The 27,685-nt window shown below is 43.5% G+C and overlaps 1 protein-coding gene across 1 annotated transcript in view; it reads right to left on the bottom strand.

The window, feature by feature from the left end:
* cadm3 (cell adhesion molecule 3) overlaps positions 1–27,685 on the bottom strand; it is an 87,136-nt gene that overhangs the window by 57,657 nt on the left and 1,794 nt on the right. Inside the window, 1 exon segment of the mRNA XM_054596857.1 lies at positions 27,159–27,317. Coding sequence (XP_054452832.1) covers positions 27,159–27,249 — 91 coding nt within the window. The 5' untranslated portion in view covers positions 27,250–27,317.

Raw genomic sequence — 27,685 nt, 5'->3', positions numbered from 1 at the left:
ACAGGGTGACTTAGAAAAAAGGTTGTAAAGAGCATGAAAAAAACAACGAGAGCGAGATGGAGGGAAGTAGAGCAGAGTGGAAGGACGGAAAGTCAAAGAGGAGACAGAGGGATGGAAAGATTGAAAAAAAAAACATGACGTGGAAGTGGAAGGGCAGAGAAAGAGAGAGAGAGAGAGAGAGCAACAGTGGGCGCTGATAAGAGTTAAAGGATAGGCCGTATTAATGCAATAAGCATGCTGAGTCCTCTCCATACATATCTGAGCTGATCCTCTTTCTGAGGCGACTTCGCCCTTAGTGATGGAGGAGTAAATCTGCCATCCTCATTCTGAAGTTCAGTCAAAACCAAATGTGTATCTGCTAAATTTCGGGGTCTTTTTCTCGGTTCCCCTTGCTGATCCATGGCAGGGTTCTTAATCGTGATTGTTCAAGCCTGTGTTACGCCCCACAGCCCCAAAAAAAGCATCACGAAGGTGCAACATCAGTAGGTTCTGCACAGCTCGGCATCCTGGGAATTACTTTCACATTGGACGAATCTGCACCTCGTGATTACGGCCGGTGCAGAGAAATATCGTGGCCTATTTGAAGCGAGGCGGAAAGGATGGGTGTCCGACTTTCATGCAGGAGACCGGAAAGTGAGAATAAAAAATAAAAATAGAAAAACATTGGCACTGAATGTTACCCCGGGTTTTTGCAGTATCATCCATCAGCGCTCTTGTCGGGCGATAGAGTCGTTCTGCATTATTATCTGATTTTTGTTGTTTGTGTTAGCAGCAGTAAACACACATGCCACTATCTGAGCAAAGTCACCCACTTGATTTAGCTTTTAAGACACCATGAAGCTTCATAATAAGTTTAAATGAACTTCAGAAAGCATTTTTTCTCAGGTGTTACTTGAGATCCTTAAAAATGGGAACCTGTATTCAAATGTCAGATATGCTTTATTTAGTTACTAATCATACCAAATACTCAGATACTCTCCTTGTATCATACTGTAAATGTAATGCACTGTGAAGCACTTAGGTATTATTGTTCATTATTTATTATATCAGCTGTGCCAGTTAAGCTTCTTAGGAAATGAACCGATTGGACACAGACGGATGGAGAGACGGCGAGATGTTTTTTTTTTTGGTTTTTTTTCAAAGAGAAGAGCCTTTTACTAGTTTAACACGCACAGCTCCAAACCTCACCAACCAGAAATCATCTTCTGATACGAAAAGAGATGAGCTTTATCTGTCCATCTGAAAACACAAACACACACACACACACACACACACATATAGACACACACACACACGCAGAGGAAGATAAAGAGAGTGAAATCTTTAATGCCTTGGCAAATGCACTGGCTGCCCCTGCCAATAGGCCACTTAAAGAAATGAGTAGTCAATTACCAGAAGTCTGCCCTTTTGACTAAGATCACTGGATCCTCTAAAGACTTCAGAACCCTCACTCTCTCTCTCTCTCTCTTTAGCTCATGCTCTCTCTCCCTCCCTCTCTCTCTCTCTCTTCCTCTTTCTAACTCTGAGCAACAAACACCCATCTCTTAAAACAGCAATAATACCGAGAAGGCTGTAAAAAAGTTTCTCAGCTGCTATGAAGGGAAATACACAATCACGCACACACATAGGCATGAGCTGTGACACGCACACACACACTGGGTGATAATTTATGATCATTGTTCGTCAGTGGAGTCATATCCTGATGAGGTTACTGTGTCACCAAATTCGGTTATCTAGACAAATGATACGGAACAAACTGTGATTAAAAAACAAACAAACGTAATTATAGAAGTTTTTCTTTTTGTTTTTTTTTACATGTACGATGTAAAGAATTATAGCAGAAAAAGATTCATTGCATAGAGAGGTAATTTTGCATGATTATTTATTTCATACATAGACTTTATGCCAACAAAAATACATGTAAACCGCCATGTGTATTTTTGTTTGTCGCTGTTTTTCATGGTTTCGGTTTAGCTCCTTTGCTCTAATTGATGTAAACCTTAATGCTGCAGGGTGAGATGACATTTGAGACCATATTGTGTGCTTCCTAGTTTGTAGTAACACTTTGAGAATGGGGCCCTTTCCTGTTTGAACATGACAAAGCCTCTTTGCACAAAGTAAGGTCAAGCCATTGGACTTCACTTTGTGCCCAACATCAGTGCTCGACCTCACTAATGCTCTCGCGGCTGAATGGGAGCAAATCCCTGCAGCCAGGTTCCAGTATCGTGTGGAACGGCTTCCCAGAAGATCAGAGGATGTTACAGCAGCAGATTAAAGGAATGCTTCACCCACAAAAGGACAATCTGTATATCAATGACCCACCCTGTGTAACCTGGAATTCTTGAGGAAAACGTTGTTCAAAACATCCATTTCCGAACTTGCGCAGTATAATCCAAGTCTAGTTTATCCAGCACTATGCTCACTACTTACCAAACACATTTTACCAAAGATCACTTGAGCAAAACTGATTTTTTTTTTTACAGTTTTATAGTTTTTCTGCTGTTAAACCTGGCCTCCATTTACTTCAGTTTATCAAGGATTCTACATAAACCGTGGAGGCACGCGAGAAATCTTCCTTCATGAATTCAAGGTTATTCTGGGTGAGCATTGATTAATAAATACTCATTAAAAGGGAGAAGTGGTTTTGGACTTACAGGTTTTACGTGTCAACATATTTATGGCTATGCAGTGTATATGTAATTGTTGTAAAAGTATTTGGTAAAACTTTCTATGACGCTCATGTCTACAACGCATTAGAACAAACTTATAGTGGATTATCATTTGTAATGGCACTGTATAATTATACGTATAAGCACTCATAATGCGTTTTAACAATAATCATAACACATTATAAACATTTTGTAAAGACTTAAAAGGTCAAAGGTCAAGTATCATACCACTTCATAACTGCTGGTCATTCATATGGACATTTGTTTTTCCAAGGATGGTTGCAATGTATTACAATATTGTAATAATGCCTTTAATGTGATTATATTGTGATTTTACTCTAAGTGGTCACTGTTTGCTTTAAGAAAAATATAATATAGGTATAGAAAACTAGTGCTATAAGCAGATTGCAATGCATTATACGAATGTTTATTAAGCATTGTAGATATGGGCGTCATGTAAAGTGTCACCAGATATTGAAATATAGATGCACTGATATTGTTTTTAACCATAAAGGCCAGCCGTATATCGGATTCAAACACACAACAGAAGACACATACTGTACTTTGAAGGAGGCGAAGCACACACTCTCTTTACCTCTACAGCTTTATAGCATAAAATAAGATAAGATAATAAGATAATCCTTTATTAGTCCCGCAGCGGGGAAATTTGCAAAAACATGCAGAGATACACTCTCTTCCTCTCACACACACACACTCACACACACACACACACCTATCCAGTCGTGAAACAGTCCGATAACATCAGAGACTTATACACCAGGCACAAGAAGGATAGGGCTCTCGATGCCCGCGGAAGGGCCCAGATGAGAAAAAAAGGAGGAAGAGTCCTCAAGCTTCAGCAAACCAGAGAGGCTGAGGAGGATGAAGAGGACGAGGGAGTGAGTGTGGGAGAGAACGGGGGAGAGAAGGGTGAGCCAGTGAGCCCAGGGTGACGAGGGAAGATATGCTTCAAATTAAATCATTTGGAACAAAAGAGGATTGTTGCCAGGCAACCCAGCCAGAACAGGGTTACCAGGGCAACCGAGGTGACCCGAAGCCTGACCTAAGAAATGGAGTCGCCCTTGTCATCCATCAGCACACACGCACACACGTAAACACACACACACACACACACACACACACACACACACACACACACACACACACACACAAACACACAAACACACACTTCAGTCATCCTGCTGCACAAACGGAAAAACAGGGCTTTTAGAATTTAAAAGCGACGAGGTTTGAAGGCTAATGGACGGCTATCAATGGCTAGTGAAGCAAAAACACTTAAACTGTCCGATGTCAAAGATGAACATCTGGAATGAGAGAGTCAACGCTGTCAGCACACAAACACTGTTTAGAAATCATGGACTGATTCCAGATTCTTCTTTAGTAAGGGACAGGATGCATGATCCTCCTTAAAGGAACTATTAGAAAAGTTTGAAATTAAAAGTAAAAAATATAGTATAGTATAAAGCTAGACCTCTACAGACCTACTGATACCGGATAATTGAAGCCTATACAATAATTGGAGAGTTGAAAAAATTCAGCTTTTTGTTTTTCCATCAAGTCTTTGAAGAAAGACTATAGAAAAAGTGTGCGCCTTTATCCCCATTTGTACGATTCATCACTTTAAGACTACAAAGACACGTATAGAGACACAAAAGCTCCTGGAGACAAATCAAGTTTTCAGAAGGTTATAATTGCTGCTCCATTCTGCTCCACCTCTTTGAGTCTGACCATTCCGTAAAAAAGGTGAACCCTTTTAACTTTAGATGTGATCCGACAACACGTCAAACCAACCAAAGTTTGATTCAGCTCAAACAAACCCCTCTTCGTGACTGCTGTCAGCGCGGATTTGATCAGAAAAATCCATTCGAAATATTTTACGAATCCCTCCAGCACGCCGTCTCTTAAGACGTCATGTTGTTTTCCCTGCAGGATTAAAAGCCCGTCCTGATAGTCGTACTACAAACTGTGATACCTGCAGGTGCTACTGAACTCAGTTTCTTTGGTTTCATGTCAACCCTCCTGCTTGGCTGCTTCCACTTGAAATCGTAAATGAACGAGTTTCTCTCTTCTCGTCGTGTAATTGTTGCAGCGTTACATGAGACTGGATGTTTTGTTACAGGCAGACCTCCTTTCTTCTCCTCTCTGTGTCTCTGACTGCTCAGCAACATGGCATGAAAGGACGAAGAGGGTTTTTGGGAAGTGTGTGTGTGTGTGTTTGTGTGTGCGTTTCTTTTTTTGCGTCTCCCTGGAAATAGCATAGAAAGACAAAGCAGGGTTGAGAGAAGGAGAAATCTTAATGCGGACCAAAGTTTGGAGTACAGTGAGTATCAGTGTGTGTGTGCAGGTTGCCTTTCCACTTGTCAGTGTGTTGGAATGCTCTCTTCCTTGTATCCATGCCTGCCTCTTTTTCTCCAGGGACCACTTTAAGAATATGTGTGTCCTCCAGTGTATGAGTGTATGAGTATGTGTGTGTGTGTGTGTGTGTGTGTGTGTGTGTGTGTGTGTGTGTGTGTGTGTGTGAGGCCACGTAACCCCCCTCCGTCTCTTCCCCCATCATGTCTGGAGGAATGTGTGTACATCTTGTAACAAACGAACGGCCACTAACGAACGCAACCTTTCAGACTGGCCCCCACTGTTTGTCACTCCCAATCAGAACAATGGAGATCAATGGAACAGCAAAGCGAGGGAATGGACGATGAAAAATACGAGGAAGAGGAGGAGGAGGAGGAGGGGGATGGGGGGCCTCGCCGCTTCTCAACAATGGCAGCGCAGACACAGACAGTGAAACAATGGAAAGTTGACATTGTCGTGCACGCTGAGTGGCGTGGCGGCTCCGGACCTTCGTCAGGGCGCCCCTCGTGGGCTAATTGACTGATTAGGGCCACTCCGCATGGTCCAAACTGTCATGGCCGCCAACTTTGGCCCTGTGACCATCTGGTGACCTACTTGACACGAGAGATGAACCATAAGGGCATGGCATCGAGGTTTATGACGCAGGCACTTGGATATAGAAGTGGCTGAAACTTGGAGATTATAGCAGCAGTTTTTTTTCTCGTTTTTTTAGCAATGCAAATATGCTAATTAGGATTAGCATATCCGGTCCTGTTCATCCTGATTAATGGACTGCTGTTGATTAAAATGATTGTGAATGGAAAAAAAATGATGAAAATGATGAAAGCATTTATGAGTTTGCGAGAAATCTCCTGGAAGCTCCATCAACGACCCCAGGACCGTAATGATTTTTTAAAAATGCGAGCGCAGTGGTGTACAGCTCACCGACACATACACACACACAACACACCCACACACACTATAAATACATATCAGGCCGAGGATAATGCGTACGTTATAGTAAATATAGTGGATAGGTGGGTAAAGACTGAACTCGTTGTCAATCATGAGACAAGGCAGCACTTATGCAATGAATGTGTTTTCAGAAAAATCCCCCGCTTTAATCCCTCTAAAGGCTTAATGTAACTGACATCCATTTGATGCTGCTAACTGTAATTTATTCAAACAATGTCTTGGAACTGAATTCGTCACTGTTCAGTATTTCTATGGAAATTGTGTTTCTCGCCAGGCAGGAAAAGCCTCTAAAACATCACTCAGACCATTAGGGAGCACTAAACGCCATTTCCTCACCATAAGACAATGAGCTGCTCCTTAAGATCAGCTGACACATTACTCTGATCCAGTGGAAGGCCAAAGTCTGGGATATACCAGGCACCTTAGATGGAGAATTAATTCTGACAACACAAAACAAAAGGAATCAATGCTCAAAAATGGCATTTTTGCTGCAGGTATTCCAGTTTTTCTGCAGCATGCTGACGGGGAGGAACATTCATCCAGGCAGCAGCGACTACCTGAGATCTGGCATTAAAAAAAGGCAAATACCTGTTCGATTTATCATCCAGTCCCTAATGCGCGCTATAAATTCATATCATAAAAGGTATACGTCAAGCTAAAAAGCCAAGTAAACACCAAACTCCCTCCACTACATCTCCATGCACTCTTGCACAGATGCATGATGGATGTACAGTAGACTGTGCAGATGTGTGTGCACTGTACCATCAATGCCATTTGAAAAGCTAATGTCAGCCAATCTAAAACTGTCAGGAACTACGACAGAACACACTGTTTTTTTAAGATATATGTCTGATGGGTTTTGTAGATGTTTTCCCTGAAATTGTCCACCCCATCGCAGGTGTCTGTCTTTTAAATTCCCCTCCGTTGGTATCGGCTGTTATCCTTTAATATTACACGGATTTGTTTAATACTCGATTCTGATTGGTCACTTAAGTCACTCTACAGTCTGTGATTTCTATACAGCAGACCGCTGCTATGAAAAACACGCCGTTGCTATGTAAGCAGTTCTGATTTCTGTCCTCAGCGAGAGGACTATCTTGTTTTTTTTCTTTACAGTAAGCAATAAAATCATTTTAAATGGATAAAATAGTTTTTTAAGTCAATCATTTGTGAAATGATTTATATTTTTAGTTAGTAGCTGTGTAATAAGCGGGATAATGTACAGCGAGAAGGTCATTATTGCGAGATGAACCCCTTCACGGTGATTCAAGACCCCTTTCGAGGCTCATTCCGCTATAATGACCGGCTCGCTGTGTAGATTTTCTCGCTAAGTATTTATAAACTGAAGAGCGTCGGTGCTCCCTGTCAGAGAATCTCCTTGCTTCTGAACTCTACTGGAGGGATGAACGCCATTCTTCTCAAAGATATTCCCTCATTTGGCGTTTTTAATGATAACGGTTGCCGTGCGCTGTCAGGGCATATGTATATGTATTTTTGAGATCTTGTTTACTGCAAAGGCCGTAGCATATGATGCAAATCATTTTCACACTAATCAAATCATTCAGTGAACCTGCACACTCTGAATGGAAGCATCTGCATTCGGCAGGTTTCTGCACTAATTTAATTTGTACACACTATGTGCTTACTGCCATTTGCTATATGAAATGCACAACAGGTGTTACTGCACTGAAATGTAGCAACAAGTTAAAGCAAGGACATCTGACGCCCCCGTTAGCAGAAGGACACCATTCGTCCTCCGGCTATTAACATATATGTCTTTTCGGGGCATTTGCTGAAAGATCTGATCTTGTTTTTTTTATTTTCTCCAGTTCCCAAACAGGTTTGCAAAGATTACATTTCATTTTGCAAAAGTCTTGAGAGCAGCATGAAAACCCTTCCACAGCCATCACAAAGCTCGTGAAAGGATCAGTTCACACATAAGACACATTTTCTCACTTATCTCCCGTGTTATCTGACCATGCTGATAGTTGATGGTTTTATTTGTCCAGTTTTTAAACATCAATCTGTGAGATTTCTGCTTCCATATCATTTCTATTTCGAAGTATAATGGAGTTTGTTGTAAAAAAAAAAAATTCTTCTTCTCTAAATTCTTTGGAATAAAGCAGTTCAATTGTGAACCGTTCACAAAGAAGTCTGTGGATAGTAGTGGGGACATTATTCAAGAAAGACACACTTTAAAAAAAATAAAAATGTTTTTCAATGCTGTGAGCACAAAAAAATGAAATTCCATTCACCTCCATTGTAGCCTTAGCAAATAAAAGTAAAACTATCTTTGCGGCTGGATACCACAGAGGCGAGTGAGAATGTGTTTTTATCTTTTTTTTTCGTTATTTGGGTGAACTGACCCTTTTTCACACTTGCGTGACACTATGCCTAAGTGCATGCAGTGTAAACATCCAGCGCTCAGGCAGGCTACAACTAGTTCTCCGGGCTGAGCCGCTGTGCAGCAGCACATTACTATGATATACTTATGCTCTCCATTCATACACTCAGTCATGACGCTGAATCTTATTTAATGTCACAAGCCACATTTGCCTGGAGTGGAGCCCTGCAAGCTGAGCTCCCAGAGAAAAAAAAGGACTGAAGTCATCTTTCTTTTCCTGCCGTCTGCCTCTGTTTCGGCTCTCTCTCTCTCTCTCTCTCTCCTCTGTATCTCTCTATCTGCTCCTCTGCTGTGATCGCACCCACCACCACCACCATCCCCCCTCATCCCCCTCATCCCGTCTCCCTCTATCTATGCCTCTCCACCCCTCTCTCTCTCGCTCTCTCTCTTCCCCTTCTGCAGTCGGTGAATTCCCTCGGGTTCGACAGCGGGAGACTATTACACTCACAGACAGATTCGCTCTCCGCCAATTCCTCTCTGTCCTCTCCCTCCCAGCTCTCCCCCTCTTTCATCATCCCCCTCTTCCTCTCCTTCTCCTCTTCTTCTTCCTCCTCCTCCTCCTCCTCCTCTTCCTCCTGTACTCTCAACCTCAATCCCCTCTCATTCATTCCCCTCGGTCGGTGTGAATGTGTGTAGTTGGGCGTTTTTGTGCACGCACGCACACACAGGTCTTCCAATCCTCCCTCCGCCTCCTCCTCCTCCTCCCCCCCCTGTCTCCCTCCTTCCCTTTCTCTTTCTCCTTTTCTTCAGTCAATATAATTGGCATCGCAGGAGTGCTCCCTGCAGAGTATGCTAAAACAGCAAGCACAAAAACAGAGGGAGAGCAGCAAAGGAGGCAGAAAGGGAGAGAGATGTGGATAAAGGCAAGAAGACGAAGAGAAAGCGAAAGGGGAGGACAGGAAAGCAGAGAGCTCGGAAGAGGGAGGAAGAAGATGGGAGGAAAACAGAGAAAGAGACTTTAAAGTGATGAGAGGGGAGGAGAAATAAATATAAAATATAGAAGAAAAAAGATATAGAAGAAGAGAAGAGGGCAGAGAGGAGGAAATGTAGAAATAAATAAGGTGACTAAGCAAGGAGGAGAGAGTTGAAAGGAGGAAGGGAATTGAGTTGGAAATGGGATTGGAAGAAGGGACGGAAGCAAGGAAGAAAAGATAATACCAAGGGGTTGGGGAAGAAATGAAGACACAAAGAGAGGAGTGCAAAGGAAAGGAGGGAGGAGTGCTTCAAAAAGACAAAGACAGAGAAACCGAGAGGCCAAAAATAAAAGAAATTGGGAGAGAAACGAGAAGGGAGGAAAACAAAGATGAGAAAAGACAAACACAAAGGGAAAGGGAGGAGAAAGGAGGACACAATCAGAAGCAGGGAAGATAAGACAAAGGGTGACACGGAGGAGAAAATGAGGAAGAAAAATAGGAGAGAAAAGTCTTGAAAATAGCAATCAGCAACCAGAAAAACCAGAGAGCGTCCATTCAGAAAGCAGACAGCCACTCAGGGCAAATTCAGCCATATATCTCCTCCTGACGAGACACACAAGTGCCAAACCACATTAGACTGCAAGACAACCATCCTGAAATAACCCAGACCTCAGTCGCAACAGCACTCTCTCCGTATCTGCCTCCGCGGGCTCTCTGCAGGTTTCAGAAAGAATAATTTAAGGTTTTTGGGGTTTTTTTAAGTTATAGGCAATTTTTGAATGTTAAAGTGCACGTCTGATCAGTTTCAGACACAGATTCTTCATATGACTGAGCAGAGACGAGTCGCCCCGACTATTGAGACCTTCCCGCGTTTGTCTTAATTAACAAACACGATGTCAGTAGCAGGAAATGTTCTCGGCAAACTGCACATTAATCAAAGCACAAGTGCAAAAGAAACGAACACAATGCGAGATGTCCGGAGAAAGAGAGACGACCAGCAACTCATCCGGCAGGACTGCAGGTCAAGGGAGGGCAAAGATTACGGACATTACAGTTCCTACATTACCGGGGAGTAGGACGTCACGTGACTTCTGGCTAATGAGTCTCGCTAACAAGCAAATTAATCTCCTGCTGCCACTCGGGGGCGGCCGAAATGAAGTGTTGTCTTGTTTGGTCTGAACGGGACACATGTAGGGCTGCAGCTCACCTTTGTTTACGCTGTTATTAATCCATCCGTTGTGTTCTGATTAGTCGATCACTCATGTAGGAAATACAATGTGGACAAATGAAGACAAATGACTGAACAACAACAACACGATGGGACCCTGAAATCGCTTCCTCAGACTCAACAAATATAAATATAATACAAATGAAAAACTCAAAAGGTGTCAAATCTTCTCTTTCTCATTTGCATTTACGTCTTACTTCATGCACTACAGTCAGGAGGAACATTGACCTGAGCTTTGTGGCGTTTGTTTTTAAAGTCTTCTCCTTGATGTACCGTTGCTTGGATGGTACCTCATTTGAACGTTGCTTTGGACAAAAGCATCTGCCAGATGAGTAAATGTAATGTAAATGTACAGATACAAAGCTCGAAAAAAGCACGTTTAATAACAAAAACAAGAAAAGAGGACAGGAATATACACTTGTTAGAAACAGAAGAAAGTCAGAGAGCTTATGGGTCGCACGTTGAGAAGTAAAACAAAAGAGCTACAAAGTGAAATCAAATTGAAATCAAATTAAAATCAATAAAAAATAGGAATAAAAGATTCACAGATGGGATCACAACAGCCACTACGCCAAATCGGACCAAGGGGCGTAAAGCGTTGTGGCCAATGACCTCTTCCCCACATTCTGCGCTCCAACTTCCATACTCTTACTCCAACCACACCCATCTTCAGACTCATTTTGATCTCAACTACACACTTGGAAAGTTTCATGACTGAATTTTGCACGGCTGTGACGCCATTTGTTCACAGACAGACAGTACTATGAACACCTGACAAAGTACTAGGAACCACTTCTGTGGTAGTATCCGATACAGAGGGCGTCTCCAGGACCACACTGTACCATGGCAACACGCACACAGACTCACAAGACACGCGCTGTCGTAACAAATGAATAGTATGTCAATGCACAGAGTTGTAGAATATACATGTAATAGTTATCTGGAAAGAAAGCACTATGAGATAAATATATCAATATTTGTATTTTCAATCAAGTCATAGAGTCTAATCATATTACGTCAGCACTAGTCAAGTCAGTTTTGTTTGTATTGCCCAATATCACAAATTATGTGTCACAAATTTGCCTCCAGGGTGTCTTCACTATTCAGTACACTGTATCCTTGGAACATCGCAAAAGATAAGGAAAAACTTTAACGGTGGACAAAATGAAAAGAAAACTCAGGAAAAGAGGAGGAATTCCTCCCCCAAGACCAACAGAAAGGGAATATATGTGGTGTATACATTATAAACATAATAAATTACAACATAGACAAACCAAAAATACATTTAATGTGAGAAAGTATAACAAAAATGGATCTGTGAGGCTACATGTAGCTAAAACTCTGTATAAATAAAACATAAATGTGTTTCATCATCCTTTTGTGTTGATAGCAATCTAGCAGATTTACAGCAAAATCTGACTTGATGGGACACTGCAGCACAGCGGCCCTCGGAGGCTGACAATCTTTTCTGGTAATAGCATCATTTGTTCATGGTAATTACTTTATTGTCAAAATGTGGCGGGAGTTTACAGATCTTACAATGCTACAAAGAGAACACTCTAAAACTGCCAAACACAACTTATTTGCGATTCAAAACAGCTAATAAAAATTCAGAAATTATAAATGGCCGGTGTACCAAAAAAGGATAACATGAAGTTATTTGTTAAGGAACATGAAGTCCAATTTTCGTTTACTAAAGCGGAAATGATGAATAAAACATTACACCGCTTATTGTACTGCTAACCCTGGCCTGTTCTGTCGGAAATAATCTAAGAAGAAAAAAAATTTAGGACAAAGAGACTTATAGAGTGCTGGAAAATAAGACCTCTAATACAGACGTTTCACAGCCTTTTTCTCTTTTCAAGGCCTTAAATTTTGATTTATTTTAAGGCTTTTGCAATTTGAAAGAGTTGTGGATGCTCTCGCTTGCTCTGTATTCCTTATTCTCCTCTGACTCTGCTTCTCTCTTTCTCTTTGTGTATCTTCCCCTATCTAATCTTGCTCTCTGAAGGCAAAAAAAAAGAGCTGAAAAAAAAAAAGTCTAGAGGACAGACTCTATTCTATTCAAATCCAAAGCCAGGAGAGCAGACTCAAATCCAACCCAATCGCATTTATAGCCCGGTTCCGCTCCAAATGGTAATTTGTCAACTGTCTATTGGCTCGGGCACACCGTCTCCTGTGATTGACACTCTGACTACGACGCAGCCGAGGGAGGAAGTGGGAAAGGAGGAGATGCCGACTTCATTTCACTTTTTTTTTTTCAATTATTAGTGGATTTTGTTTTATGCTAATTTGATTTGCACTGCTGGTCCTTCAAAAGCCCCTGGCATTTATAGCTAAAGGTTCTCATTAACTTGATTTTTATATAAAGTGGTAATGCCAATCTGTTGTTCCACCACGCTGGTCCAGAATGAAATATTTCAACAACTGAAATTAAATTTGTTCCCCGAATGTGCCATCACCAGTCAAACTTTTAATTTGTCCAATATTTTGGTTTGTGATCAAATACCAGCAGATTTTAGCACGCTAAGACATTTTACCTGGTGAACATTAGCATGCTAAGCATTGTCTCATTGAGCGTGTTAGCATGCTGACGTTAGCATTTAGCTCGGAAACTTTGAAGTGCCCTCTCTTCCACGTGCCATCAATGCCATTGGCAGTTGCTCGGTCTGTTATTTAAAGAAGTTTGATTCATTTTTTTCCCCCCATCTGTGAAATCCCGTCCTTCTCTGCCTTTGATTGGTTACTTTTTGCTGCCTTCTTTACAGAATGTGTTCATTTCTGATGAAGAAGATTAGTGGAGGGTTGGTAGGGTGAATGATTTCAGCTCAGATGTAGATGTTTTTCATAAGCAGCCTTATTTTATAGTGCTCTCGTCTAGAATCACCATGTTCTGATTATGGAGGAAAAAAATGTTGCTATGTTTGTTGCCTATATGGATGGAATAAAACTGCGGATCCGTTGAAGATTTTAAGAGTGATGTGGTGTCATAATTGAACTAAATGTTGATACGTCACAATGGTTTACAAGAACATTTAAAAATGGCCGTTATCAAAAAGATTGCCTCTCAGTCTTGTCTTATCGTGAAAACCAGATTTCTGTGAAAGTCCATATGTCATACAAAAAGCTCAATTACAAAACATATCCTTGTAAATTTAGTTCTTCATCACATCAAGAACAATGTGTGGGCTTTTAAGGTCAGGGGGAAATCATTACAGACATGAATTCTGAGAAAACACTGCTCATGGCAACTGTCCTTCATACAAATGATTGTACTGTAAATAAAAAGGTAACTCAACTAGACTTCCTGTTTGGCCTCATGGATGTTTAAAACTCCAAACTGAAGGCTTTTACAGACGACAGTTAGAACATCTCAGAAAACCAACAGCAAGCACAGTTACCTTGAACGAGCTACTTTCAGATAAACATTATTCTCTGTGTTATCACTTGTTAAACTGTAAAAGAAGTTCTCCATCACACCAAGTAGTATGAGAAGGAGTTTAAGATAAATAAAAGATTATTAGATGTCAATTGTGTCCGTCTGTTAATAAAAAAACCTTGCTATTTGACGGTAAAGATGTTTGAAACAGAGCTGGAGGCGATGAGCTGACAGGAGAAACAGTAAACTTTGGATATTCTGCTTGTGGATAAGAATTACTGTCATTTCAGTAAGCAAAGACCCAGTAGACCCACATCCTCCGCTGGCCTTTAAGACTCACATCATGCATGAAATCTGCTGCATCACTATTTCTCTCTGTGGGTAGATATCTGCAGAAACACTGTCATGGTTAGGGATTCCCCCTCGGGCCAACAGCGTTCCAAAAAAAGTATGCAGCCAATGCAACGCTTTGGGACAAATCATCCGACAAATGGCAGGTGTTGCATCACCTTTCTATTTCTTGTTTTTTTTAATGGATTTACTTTTCTAGACAGTGAAGAGACTTGTGAGCCTTTACTTTGAAACTGCTGTATAAATAGTTATTTTACCACAGTGTCTATCAAGTCTGGCACTCTGAATTATTAATATTTATCTTAGTACAGTAGTATCCAAGAGGAGCTTTAAAGGTCCTATTTCAGTGTGTTTTCAAAAGAGACAGAATAATGCGCATGATGTTTGTCAAATAGAAGCATGTGGGTTTTTTTCTCCTCCCTACAGAGAGGTGCTTTTCAAGTAGAGTACATGAGCCACTGTAGCTTTGTTAATCGGATATTTGTGTGCGAGTGTTTGTACGTCTCAGCGTGTGTTTCTATAGACAAAGGGGAGTTAATGAGAATATTAAATGGTATTTATGAATAGTGAAAGAATATTCCTTCTATTGGCATCCCTTTGTGACCCTGCATACAATAACTTTCTCCTATAAATGTTTGATATTGTCATACTGATTAATGCGACTTCATCAGGTATTTCCTCATTGAAAGTGAACAATGTCAAGTTTGATTCAGGTGAAGCTTTCAGTTTTCATTTTGAACGGTGTAACATCGGTTGATTGGAGGGACTTGAAGTGATTCGACTCTGATGGGAAATGTGATAGGAGTAGTTTATTGAGGATGAACCAAATTGGAAGAGTCAGAGTGACAATTAAGCAAGAGGCGGACATGGCCTCCTCCTGCCTCCTGTTGTCACTCCTTCACAATGCTAGCATGTCCGCCTTATAACCACTGGTAGCTGTGTCTGCATAGGCTGTGACAGGCTTCTATTGTTTGGGGAATATGTGCCAGTCAATTTATGACATGCTGGCCGGAGTTAATCTGAAACTGCCAGTAAAAATGATTGGATTTTTGAACATGGTATTATTCCACGTCTTAACATGTCGGCCATTTAGCTGATGCTCTAAAGCGGAGGCCAAGGACAATGACGGAGCAGATAGCGGAGTCCAGTTTCTCGGCTATGGACACACTGACAGGACACATGGTTGCAGTGGGACTCAAACTTGTGATTTGTGGGACTTGAGCAGGCGGCAACCTGCGGGTCTGTAAAAAGTAAAGCCAATGCAAAAGAGCCTTAACTTGCATTCTTTTTAATGGCCATCAGGACTTGATTCCTCTAGCTGGAAAAAGTAGTCTGATTGTATAGAAGTCCATGAGAAAATGACTCTACTTCTCACTGGATTTATTCCCTCAGTAAACCTCGCTCAATCAATCAATCATCAATCGCTAGCTTGAAGTCTTCTTCAATACAGCATGATGTTCATTTTGTAAATCCTGGTCCCATTTCGAGTAAAGTCAGCGTTCGGTTGTACTTAGCTCCACCCTTTATCGTCATTTCTGGTTGGGGAAAAAACAAGATGAAGACTTGCGACTTGACTTTGACTCGTCCTCAGGGACTTGAATCTTGATTTGAGACCTAGTCTGACAATCTTTGACCCTAAACACTTGACCTGCCTCCAACCCATGAAATCAGACTCTTTGCATCTTTAGCACATGTCATAGATTCATCAAAATGAATATTCCAAAGCACCATTCTTTCGAATTGAATTTTTCAGATATATTGATTGCTTTGATTGATCTGTCAATCTTTTCTATTGAATTCTTAAAATAGGATTTCCTTCAACACACTTGGGGTGGTAGGTCACGCCAGGTTGTCATGGTTTTCATGTTTGCTCCACCGAAGTGTAACACACAATAATACGAGGAAATGTCAGCATGTAGCCATCTTGCCACCGGCAACTGACCCTATGACGTAAATGACCCTTCCCTTTTTCTCTTTGTCCTTTTCGAAAACAGAACCTCTGTAAATTGTACCAGGGTGTTGATGAAACCAGGCCAGCTCTGCTTCTTTCAGCCCCCGAGGGAGGGAGGGGGAGAACCAGAAAAATGTCACAGAAGCCTTCAAACAACAACAAAAAGACGCTCTCCCAGGCTCGCCGCCGAGCGCTGTCACAAAGTCAAGCGTGACACCTCCCATGTACGAGTCTATACGCATCCCCACCCTCCTGCCAGTGAAGATGTCAACCTGAAAATAGCTCAGTGAAGCCGAACACTGAGCCGCGATAAATAAATCACAATAATATTTAAATATTCATTGTGGAATAAGAGAACAAGAAGGGAAGAGAGAAAAAAAAAAGAAACAGAAACGCAAGGGATAAACTCCTTTTCTTCTTTGCTCCACACATCAAAATATTTTGCCTTGAGGAAGTTCGACTGCATTATCAAGGGACTCACGGAACATACAGTAGCCTGTGTAAGAGGCTGATAGTCGTCACGCCTCGGGCTGCCTCTATGAATGAACAGCAGATAAGGGCATGGAGCTCATTAACTCAATTATATCCTTCACTCGTGCCGTCTGTCGATGCATTACGCGAACGGAATGAGTTTGCCGGTAGATATGGAGCCGTCGCCATTGACACGCAGGCCGAGGAGAGCGATTGTGTTGTAACTCTACAGAGAGGGCGGGGGGGGGGGTCTCCATTCAGAAACTAGACCACGTGGTCACAGTTAAGACTCGCAGCAGGAGCTGTGTCAATAAATCTGTCCCTTTTTTACAACAAAAAAAAAAAAAAGCCTGTCCATTTGTTGAAAAGAAGCAGCGACATACAAAATAGAACTCAACATGCTGCGGCACTCTCAGCACGTTTGAAAAAAGAAAAAGAAAATCTGCCGTGCACTCCTCAATCCATCCATCCCCGCTGTTTGCTTTTGATAAAAAAAAAAAGTCATAATGACATTCAAGTACTCACCAGGCGGAGAAATGAAGCAGCGACAGAAGGAGAGAAATGGAGATAGAACAAGACGGGGGGGAAAAAAAGAAGAGGAGTGTGTGTGTGTGTGTGTGTGTGTGTGTGTGTGTGTGTGTGTGTGTGTGTGTGTGTGTGTGTGTGTGTGTGTGTGTGTGTGTAGGCTACTGTACGTGCTAGTTAGGATGTATGCGAGGTCGGATGAGACACAAGTTGGTCGGGTGCCAAGCGGTGCGGTGGAGACAGCAGCGTTCCGAACGAAACCTAAGTCTTTTAATAAAGACTGTGATTAATTCCCCTCCCCCCTCGACTCCTTCAACAGAGAGGCCTTGAAGAGCTGTTTAATTACTCAGCACTTTGCTCGCTAGGAAACGGTAGCGTCGCTGGTTGGACACCACCTTATGGAGGGTAGAAAAAAGAAATAAAAATGTCTGTAAGCAGTTTGGAAAATGTTGCATATCCAGTGCCTGTATATCACTGTGTATGTACAGAAGTGGTACGCCGAGTGGGGGAATATATGAATGCATCGGCTGGCCTGCTAAACACACATAGTTATGCATACACACACACACATACACACACTATTTTTGTCGCCTGGCAGTCAACAGCCTCGCTCACAGGGGTGAGGCCTTCTAAGCTCTGCTTGAATACGTTTGTGTGTGTATGTGTCTTCATGCATAAATATGTACATGTGTGTTTTTCCTTAAGATTGTTTCTGGGAGTGTGTTATCATGTTTACACGTTTGTATAAGTGCATCTCTGAGAATCCCTGTGAATGGGTGTATATTATAGGCGTGTGTGTGTGTGTGTGTGTGTGTGTGTGTGTGTGTGTGTGTGTGTGTGTGTGTGTGTGTGTGTGTGTGTGTGTGTGTGTGTGTGTGTGTGTGTGTGTGTGTTGTGTGCCAACACACAGTCAAGAACTCGCGTGTTCATTGAACAAGAAGCATGCTTAAGTCTGCTTGAGAGGGAAGCTGGCTGAAAGACAGACAGATAGACTGATCGTGTGTGTGTGTGTGTGTGTGTGTGTGTGTGTGTGTGTGTGTGTGTGTGTGTGTGTGTGTGTGTGTGTGTGTGTGTGTGTGTGTGTGTGTCAAAGATTCTCAACAGTCTGCCAAGCAGGGTGTGAGAAAGTGAAGTGAAGGAGACTGAATCACAACGAGGTGCTTGCGTGTTAGTGTTAGTGTGTGTGTGTGTGTGTGTGTGTGTGTGTGTGTGTGTGTGTGTGTGTGTGTGTGTGTGTGTGTGTGTGTGTGTGTGTGTGCGTGTGTATCTTTGTGTGCTCAGATAAAGGTAGAGTATGTGTGTGTGTGTGTGTGTGTGTGTGTGTGTGTGTGTGTGTGTGTGTCAATGTGTGGAGTAGATTCTCATGCAGGGATAAGCAGCTTAGGGAAGGAGCATATTCTTTTCTAAGTAAATCTCATTAATTTTAATTAGCTGTATATTTAGCCCGTACACCTGGATTGAGTGTAATTCCGTTTGTATATATAGCGACTAGTGAGCGGAGCAGGTGGAATCACTCAGGTAGCGATTATATTGCCACAGCCGCCTCACATTTGCATAATGTCCTGTTTCTGATGATGTCGCGTGCCTTTCTGAGGATATCACAGGCAAATAGGCATTCCCTTCATTTTCCTATCGAATGCTCTGCGTAGCGCCACGTCTCGTCCTTTTTAAACGTTCACCTTTTTTTTTTTTTGTCTCCTGTGTGTTTCCTCCCCTCCCTCCCTCCCTCCCTCCCTCCCTCGCTCCCCCTGCGCTGTTTCTTTTCATCCTCTCTCCGGTCTGTGCATCCCATCATTAGAGTGCGCTTGTTTCTTCTTCTTTTCTTTTTTTCTTTTTTAACCCTGGCTACCCCTCCTCCTCTCTTTCCTTGCCCGCTTGCCTCTTACTGTATGGATTTCTCTCGTCCACGTGCATGCCTCTGTCTTTCCTTCCCCTCCGTCTCCCCTCGCCCTCCCTCCCTCCCTTTTTCCTGGGTAATCAGCTTATCCTATGTGTGTCCAAGCCTCTATGTCTGCGTTCCTCCTCTCTTTGTTTCGGATTCATTCAGCAGGGGAGATTAGAGATGCCTATTTGGTGCCTTTGTCTTCAACCGGCGCAGTAGCGCTGGGTTACACTGCGCGGCGATGGCCTCGTCGTCAGAAGCCACAGCCACTCATCATGTGCTCATCATACCATGATCAGTGTCAAGGGGCCAGGTGCAGAAGGAAGGCCGAGGTTGCACCTGTACCGCTGGGCAGTGTGTGAGTGCAAAGCTTCAGCTCTCATCACGGTGATCGACCGCTTGATCGATTGCCTGACCTTTTCTAATGTTTAAAGGAAGGTAATACAATATATATATGCACCGATTCAGACTGGAAAAATGGTGGATGTGAATTAATCCTAGAAGCGTATTCTTGGGTTCATCAATACACTTAAATTCCATTTTTTAAGAAAAGAAGAGTTGGGAAAAGCAGATCTCATCAAAGGGAAATGTATACCGACAGTAGGTTACGATCACTGTATTCATCAGGTTGAAGGTGAAGATGTTCAAACAAATGGAGGTATTGATTGTGTTTGGTGAGGACCCATGTGTTCGCAGGCATTGATGGAGAAACATAATCAACCAGACACACAACAGCTCTGGAAAAGAATTTAAAGTGTGACACAAGGGTTAAATGGAAGAAACATAACAAGCTATTTACTCCACTTTCTGTTTAAACATTTAGCAGTCTGAGCTCATTTACGCCTTTTAGCATATTAATAAAAATATATCAAATACAAAATATGTGTTCATTAAAATGAGATGTCTGTGAGGATTCCACTTCTACTACAGCGGGGAAATGCACATCACGATCTGGAAATTCTCAAGGGCTTAAGATTGCCAAAAAAAGGAGGATGAAACCTCAGCGAGGAGTAAATACGGTCCACACAGTGTGTAATCACATCTTGCAAACGGTGCAGAAAAAGTTCTAAACTCACTCCAAAGTCCGCCGTCCGCTCAGCTTCTCTAAAGACACCTACAGAACCACACTTCATTCTCACCAGTTCTCACCACTTCGCCTCTTTTCCGTAACATTCACAGTAGTTGCAAACTGCAGCAAAAAAAAAACACACCTCATCACTTTTTGTTGCCTTCCAGGAAAGAATCATAAAAGACGACCTTTTCCGCTTCGATGAAAAGTAAATCCGGGCTATATGGCATCAAGTCTAATGATCCTACACCCGTCATTGCTTGTTATGTTGACAATCCAGCCTCCAAAACTGCCTTTGCATGGGGCGAATGATGAATTTGATCCAATTACAATGCAGCCATAAATGATGATGAAACACATGCACCAAACGCCAGGTACTGTGTAAACTCAAATGACATAATAAAGGCTGCATTTTAATAGCAGATGTATATGTGAGCTATGAGCATTTAAGCAGCGTGGTACAATGGGAATGGGAGGCATTAGGAGTTCAGCAGAGCCGTGGAACCATAAATAAACTCCACCGAGCAGTGTTACAATGCAAAAAGTTAAATAATGACACCATCCACATATTTCAGTGCTAGAGCCGTATCACAGTACACAATAAACTCGCAACTGTAACAGTAAAGATGTGCGATGTAAAGGAAACAGTACTTAAAACTACTTCAGTACATTAGTCTACTTTTAGGATAACTTTGTATCCGATTTGAGAGCACTCCGTTTGAATCGCCCTCACTGTTAATCAGTCAGTCGATGCTAAAACTATCAAAAAACTTCCCTGGATGTGCCAAGACAGGACACGGCCTCAAGGACTCGGTCTGTCTGTCTGGCTGCTGATTCACTTTGACATTGGATCAGCTGGTAAAGCAGAAGTGCCAGACTCTGCTTCAGACTGTGGTCGGATGCAGTGCAAAAAACTGGGAAGTGTATCACAAATTATTTCCATAAAACAGCAATTTATAGTTATATTTTACAAAGACGGGAAGTGACATGGCAGTGTGTGTTAGGTTTGCTGACACGGAGGCTGCGTGAGTTCAGCAAAACAGCATGTTCAGTAGTATTCCGAGTAGGAATGCAATAATAGGTAAAAACACAGACATTTTGCAAAGAATCATACTAGTGGGAATTATGTCTATTAAAGTGGCCCTATTATGCTTTCCACTTTTTCTCTCTTCTTTAGTGTTATATATATTTTTGTACATGTTAAAGGTCCGTAGAGTGTAAAACCTGAAGTCCACGCCTAAAAGGAGTTACCCTCCCCCTCAGAACCTCCTGAGCTCCTGAAACGGCTCCATTGAATTCTCTTCTTCACTTCTGTAACATTATGAGGTCATAATGTTACGGAAGTGACGTACAACTCCTTCCAGCTAGTTTGGCCCTCAAACAACAAAAGAGAGAGATGGAGCTGAAGCTCCTTAGGAAGTTTTTTGAAATGTGAAACGTTGACTAATCACAACAGAGCGGGCTAGCTGACCAATCAGGGCAGACTTTGCTTTCTGGAGGGAGGAGCAATTATGAGCATTAACGCATGTAAACAAGTTGTAACTGTAACTTGAGATAAAAATATACACCCAGAAAATAGCATAATAGGGCCTGTTTAATATTTATATTCACAATACTTTTCCCCCAACACCGCTTCTATATGTGACAGTACTATGTTAGAGGCTTGATAAGACTCACCATCCACTGAATGGCACATTGATATCCTCAGCAGAATCCAGAGTATTGGGAGAAATCCCAGGAGAGCACACAGGTGAATTATAATGGCTTTATGGCTGTGGTATCAGCGATAAGATCCCCTCCCACAGACACACTCCCTATCACCAGCCGAAGTGATGGCATCATCAAAAACAGGCAATAAACAAGAGCAACCTCTGCTCTTTCATTGGTGGAGCTCCAGCGCTCAGGGGGGAACCCTCGGCACTCAGACTCAATCAATATAAACGCTGCGCTTTACAGCCACGCACTCGCGTCTTCCGGCACCCCATCATAGTCGGGGCGTTTCAAACACAGCGCAGTGATGTGCTTCAACAAACAGATACACCTTTCCAGGAAGCCCCTCCGTCCGAGCAGCCATGCGTCAGTGACATGATGGGTGATTTCCACCTCCCTGCAGCGATCAATTAAAACACCAGTCGGAGAATTCCGGCAGGTAATGGGAGAGAAAGGGGGTGGGGGTGGAGAAGGGGGAGGGGGGGGGGGGCAGAGTTGGGGGTTGTGAGAGAGCGTGGGACCTGATCAAAGGGAAAGCCAGTTGAGCGAGGAGCGCAATAATAAGGGCCCTTGTTGTATAAAATGAAGTGAATTAATTTATTTCCGAGGCTGGTTGTTGTTGTCGTGGCGAGGTTTGTTTAATCGTCGGCGTGTTTGTGAAGTGATGGTTTGAAGCTGACAGCTCTGCAAAAGGTTTGGACCCCTAATTTTGTCGACTCTGAGGGGTGCTGCAGAGTGATGTGTCTTCCAAGAGCACCTGAGAGGAGGCTGAGTGTGTTGCCGTTTTGCAGGAAATCTCAAGAGCACTTCTGCCTTTTCGCTTTTCTAAATGACATTTGCTGTTATTATGATGCCAGGAGGTGAGATTGATCTGTTCGGGCGTAATCTCACTTTTCCTGAGTGGGCCTGGGTGGATGAGATCTGCTTTAGATTGATGAGATCTACTGGAGTCTTGTTTGGGCGCTCTTGATGCCTTTTAGATCCGAAGATACTGGCGCGCCACTGCATTTTAATTCGGCTTAATTTAGCCACAAATGACTTATCAACACTTGTGCCTTGTCGAGCTGTGAGTTTTCTCTGCTCGTCGCTTACACGTGTATAATGTTTTCGGCGTTTCTTTCCGAGGAGCTATATGAAGATAACGTGAAGACGCAAATCCTCCCCAGGGCTCTGGTGCTCATGGTTGGATCTTTGCTGGGAGTTTAATCAATCAGCCACAGCGCCTTAATTAATCGGCATGATGAACAGGAGAAATAATTGGTTTTCTGCCAGATGTGAATCTGTTGCAAACTAATGCCAGCCAATCAGGATGCGATTTATAATCACAAAACTGATCTGGACGACAAAACACTTAAAGGATCAGAGGAGAATAAACACGTAAGACAATGGAAGTGATATGGCTTTGGATTTAACATTCTGATAGAAGACAGTTTCTTCTACATATTGCACTGAAGAATTTCAGACACCTAATTGAATCTATATAGTGTCGAAATCATCATCAACTTCTTTTAAAAAATAAACATATTGCTAATTAATTGGCAAGAGAAGAATTAATTTGGCTCCTCCCCAGATGTTTCTGAATGAATCTGCAGAAACTTTAATGAGTCTGTCTGGCTTTTCCATTGAAGCAGCCGATGTCATTAAGTGCACCCCCCACATTGACAATACTGATCTGCCCGACTCCAATCAGACCAGGTAACCAGGTGGCTGAAACAAATGGGAAAAAAGCACTGGAGCCAGTAAATAGCCAGGGCCGAGATTGAAAACCACTGGGTTTTTTGCCCGGTGCCAGTGGAGCCAAATGGAAAAATAGCTTAGGCCTCTTATTAATGTCACAGTGGCTAGGCGGTAATTCCCCGAGGCTCTGTGTACCTCGGCTTGTTAATGAGTCACTGCTTATCAGTCAGCCTTGTTAACAGGCAGAGGCCTCCCATCCAAACCGCCTACTGCTATTGTGTGCTAGCCGTACTGTGTATTAGCCAAATGTTCTCCCATCTTGGCACACAGGAAGTCAACAGTAAACAACAGCAGCACACACAGGAAGTGGGCTTTGAGCCAGCGAGGAAAGAGCTGGTCCAGAGAGGGGAGAGGAGCCCATTTTGTGGGAGGATAAAGTGAACCGCTGGCAGAGGCATGCGGAGCCCTCCCGCCTGTAAATCTTAGCGCACTAACGATTGGTCCACACTGCTCCCGTCCTTTAATCCTCATTCATTATCGGCCTCAGCTGGAAGCACCGCGCCTCATCCACTCGATTCCGACCAGCAGAAGTCGCCTAAGTAAATAAACTATTAGGCATGTGTCCCTCGTCGTGAATGCAAAGATTCCTCCTGGGGTCTGGGATCAGGCCGTTGAGGGCCAGGTGGCTGATGGGAGGCCACAGCGCACTGCTCAACACAGACAATCCCTGCTGAAAGCGGTCAGGCCGACGGACCCTCCACACACCACCACGTTAGCCCCCGCGAGGTAACTGGGTCAGCAGTACAGAACCAGGGCACAGCCGGCCAAATGCGTGCCTAATCTGTGGCCTTCTGAGAGGCACTTTCCATCCGCGGCGCATGGCTGCACATCCAGCTGTGGAAATGGAGATGTCAAATGGCCGCGCAATTAGTGTCTCCCCGATTCGTTCACTCGCTCTAAGGAAGCCCGGTCACCGATAAATCCAGAAAGAAAAGAAAAAAAGACAGAGCTAGGGCATTCCTTTCCCTGACTTTGATGGGTCAATGGAGGTAGGAGAGTTGGGCAGGTATTTAAGCATCACAGCATGCAGCCTGTTGGTTTGCTGTGTGATAATCAACACCATAACTCGTGTGTGTGTGTGTGTGGGGGGGGGCTCTTTCCCCCTGTGAATGATGAAAGGGGACAAACAGTCTGCTTTGTTTTTAATTCTCCGTGGACTCTGAGCAACAGCAGTGACGGGCTGTCCTGCTCGCTGATTGCTCATCTGCTCCGGCATTGATTTGCTGAGCTAATCGTTTTTCCTCTCCGATACATAACATTGAATTATTTATGCTAAGTAGACCCTTCTGTTCCGGGGGCCTCTTAGCATAGAGATCTCCATTATGACGGCATTATCTGACTGTACCCGCCCGCCCTACTCCATCTCCTACTTAACAGTCATTCAGACGGACCGGAGCAGATTGTGAGCGATGGACCAGTGCTCTGCAGAACGCCAATGTTTGTTCCTCTGAAGCCGCATCAACACCGTTTGCCACATTACTCACACGTCTGGAAGCTAAAGGACAGTGAGGATCCTGTATGTATGTGTGTGTGTGTGTGTATATATATATATAAATATATAAAGTGCCCCTTCTTATTCTTATTAATGTCTGTGTAAGCAGCACAAGAATTATATTTAAAATTCTGATTGATTTCCCTGCAGAAATGTTATTAGTTCTGTTTCAGTGTAGTTAATTTTAGTATTTCATTATGCCTTGATAGCAAAAATTATTGACAAAAAGGCCTTGAGTACTACTTAATGGTTTACAACATGCACACTGAAAAGATCTGTAAAGTCAGCACTGCTTCCCCTTTCCCTCTCGATTGCACACTTTGACGTGTTTTCTCATCTCCTGAACACTGTCAGACGTCCCGGGCTTAATTACTCTCCTTGACTGACGTTATAATGTAAAAACAGCTCTTAGGTGAAACCAAAGCAGGAATTGGTCATGCATGGTCGGCCCTCCCGCTAGCACACCTTAATCAAATGTGACGCGAGTCTGAATGCGAGCCAAAATCGTTTTTTCGGACCCAAATAACGAACCGCCGCCTGGGTTTCAATGACGAGCTACACGGTCGGGGTCAGCGCTCTGACGAGAGATTGATATTTCATCATCAGCGCCCCAATCTGGAGATCGTTTGTGCATTTCTTATCTTCAACAGCTTTTCAGGGGCCTCGACTGGCCTCCATTTGCACTTGTTAGGCAGCGACCTCATCCCTGCTTCTTGGCACAGACTGATTGTTTCTCACTTTTCACTGCACTGACCACTGTGAGCTCACACTGACAACCCATCACTTCCCCTTATTGCATACACAAAACACAAGAATGCATAATTCAACAGAAGGAAAAAAAAAAAAACAGCTGAGTGGATAAACGAAGCAGAAGTACAGTAAATGTGGTGCGTGAGCTCGCATATCTGTGTGCATACACGTGTACACTGTGCATGCGTGTCCATGCGTGTTCACGCGCGGCGCAATCACGGATGTATTCAGATTTGAGCAACTGTGTGGGCGTGCACGAGAGAACGCGAGGGGCTTCTGAGAATATATACTGCAAATGCAAATCAGGCAGCGTCTATTAGAAGCCTTCTTGCCTGCTATATCGTCTCACGGTTCTTTGCCAAACACTCGGCGCAATTAAATCCTTACTGTAATGAGAAAATGCCAACAGCATTCTACCTGAGTCAATCAATTTTCAACGGATCCAGGGACAACCATGATGTGCCTCTTTCCCATCGGCACGATTTGCCCTCTGAAGGTTGTATTACCGGCGGCCAGTCACTTGAGTGTTATGTAATTGGAAAAGCACATTGGACAGTGTATTCCTGTTCACGGTGCTCACAGCAGGGATGATATCATTACAAAGTGCTTCTCTCATCAAATCCTCTCATACCATCCGCTTTCAGCCGCACCCCAGCTCACCAAATGTTGCGTTTCAGCCGTGACGAGTGCCATGCGTCCCTAACACTGTGGATGTGTGTTTGTGTTTGTGTACCGTCCCGTGTTGCTATTTGAGAGCACATGATTATTGCTCATGAACGTCTGAAACCGATTATGATGATGCAGGTCAACATGAAAATAAGAATGCTAGTGTGTTAGTATGTGTGTCTGCTTTTGTACTTCAACGCAAGGGACTCAAGATGTCACGGAACGAGAAAAGAGGAAGAATCAAGTGAGCTATACTCCAGCAAGGCGTGTGTGTGTGTGTGTGTGTGTGTGTGTGTGTGTGTGTGTGTGTGTGTGTGTGTGTAGTCCTGCACCCACGTGCAAGTCACACACATTCCTCAAAAACAACGGCAGGAAATTCCACTGGGGTCCGGGGAGGTGGTAGTGTCCCATGTGCTTAGTAACGGCTCTCTGATTCCCTTGTCATAGTACAGGAAACAACAAAACAAAAAAATAACTGAAGTCAACAGATAAGAGGCACCACCGGAGACAGAGAGAGAGAGAGGGTCGGGTCAGGGAGGTCAGGGGCCCCCGGGACGGACAGCCAGATTCAGAGAATAGGAGGCCGATAGATAAAGAGCGAGAGAGAGAGAGAGACAGACGGAGAGTGCTTACCATATATAATGTTGCTGTGAACCGCAGCTGAGAACAGTACCGTCAATAGGCTGACAGTCCATAATGCGGAGGGGGTTGATGGGAAGGCCATGGTCGGACGCACAGACCCGCCTGTCTCGCTGAATCCTCAGGAGGGCAGAGAGAGCTCTGGAGAGTCACCTGCAGCGGGAGAGAGAGAGCAGGAGAGAGAGATAAGGGAAACAAGCAGGGCAAGCCGCCTGGCCACTAATTGCATCCCCTGCCATTGGTTGGCTGGTCGGGTTGGATGGCTGGTTGGCTGGTTGGCTGCTGAATGAACGCTTGGCCCACCCGATGCTCACGCGTTGCTCCATGGGTATTCATCGATCTGCTTGTGTCACACTGGGCGATTGAGAGAGAGGGGGGGGGGGGTGTAAAGGGAGTGGGGGGGGAGGGGAGAGGCGGCGGAGAGTGGATGAGATGAGATGGCGGTGGTGTATAGGTGGTAATGAGAGGCGGTGGTGGGGGGGGGGGGGGATTTATTCATCCACTTTAACAAGCTGTGCGCA

Source organism: Anoplopoma fimbria, chromosome 3 (genome assembly GCF_027596085.1).
Source record: "Anoplopoma fimbria isolate UVic2021 breed Golden Eagle Sablefish chromosome 3, Afim_UVic_2022, whole genome shotgun sequence".
Lineage (NCBI taxonomy): Eukaryota > Metazoa > Chordata > Actinopteri > Perciformes > Anoplopomatidae > Anoplopoma > Anoplopoma fimbria.
This window is presented reverse-complemented; position numbering and strand designations above follow the sequence as displayed.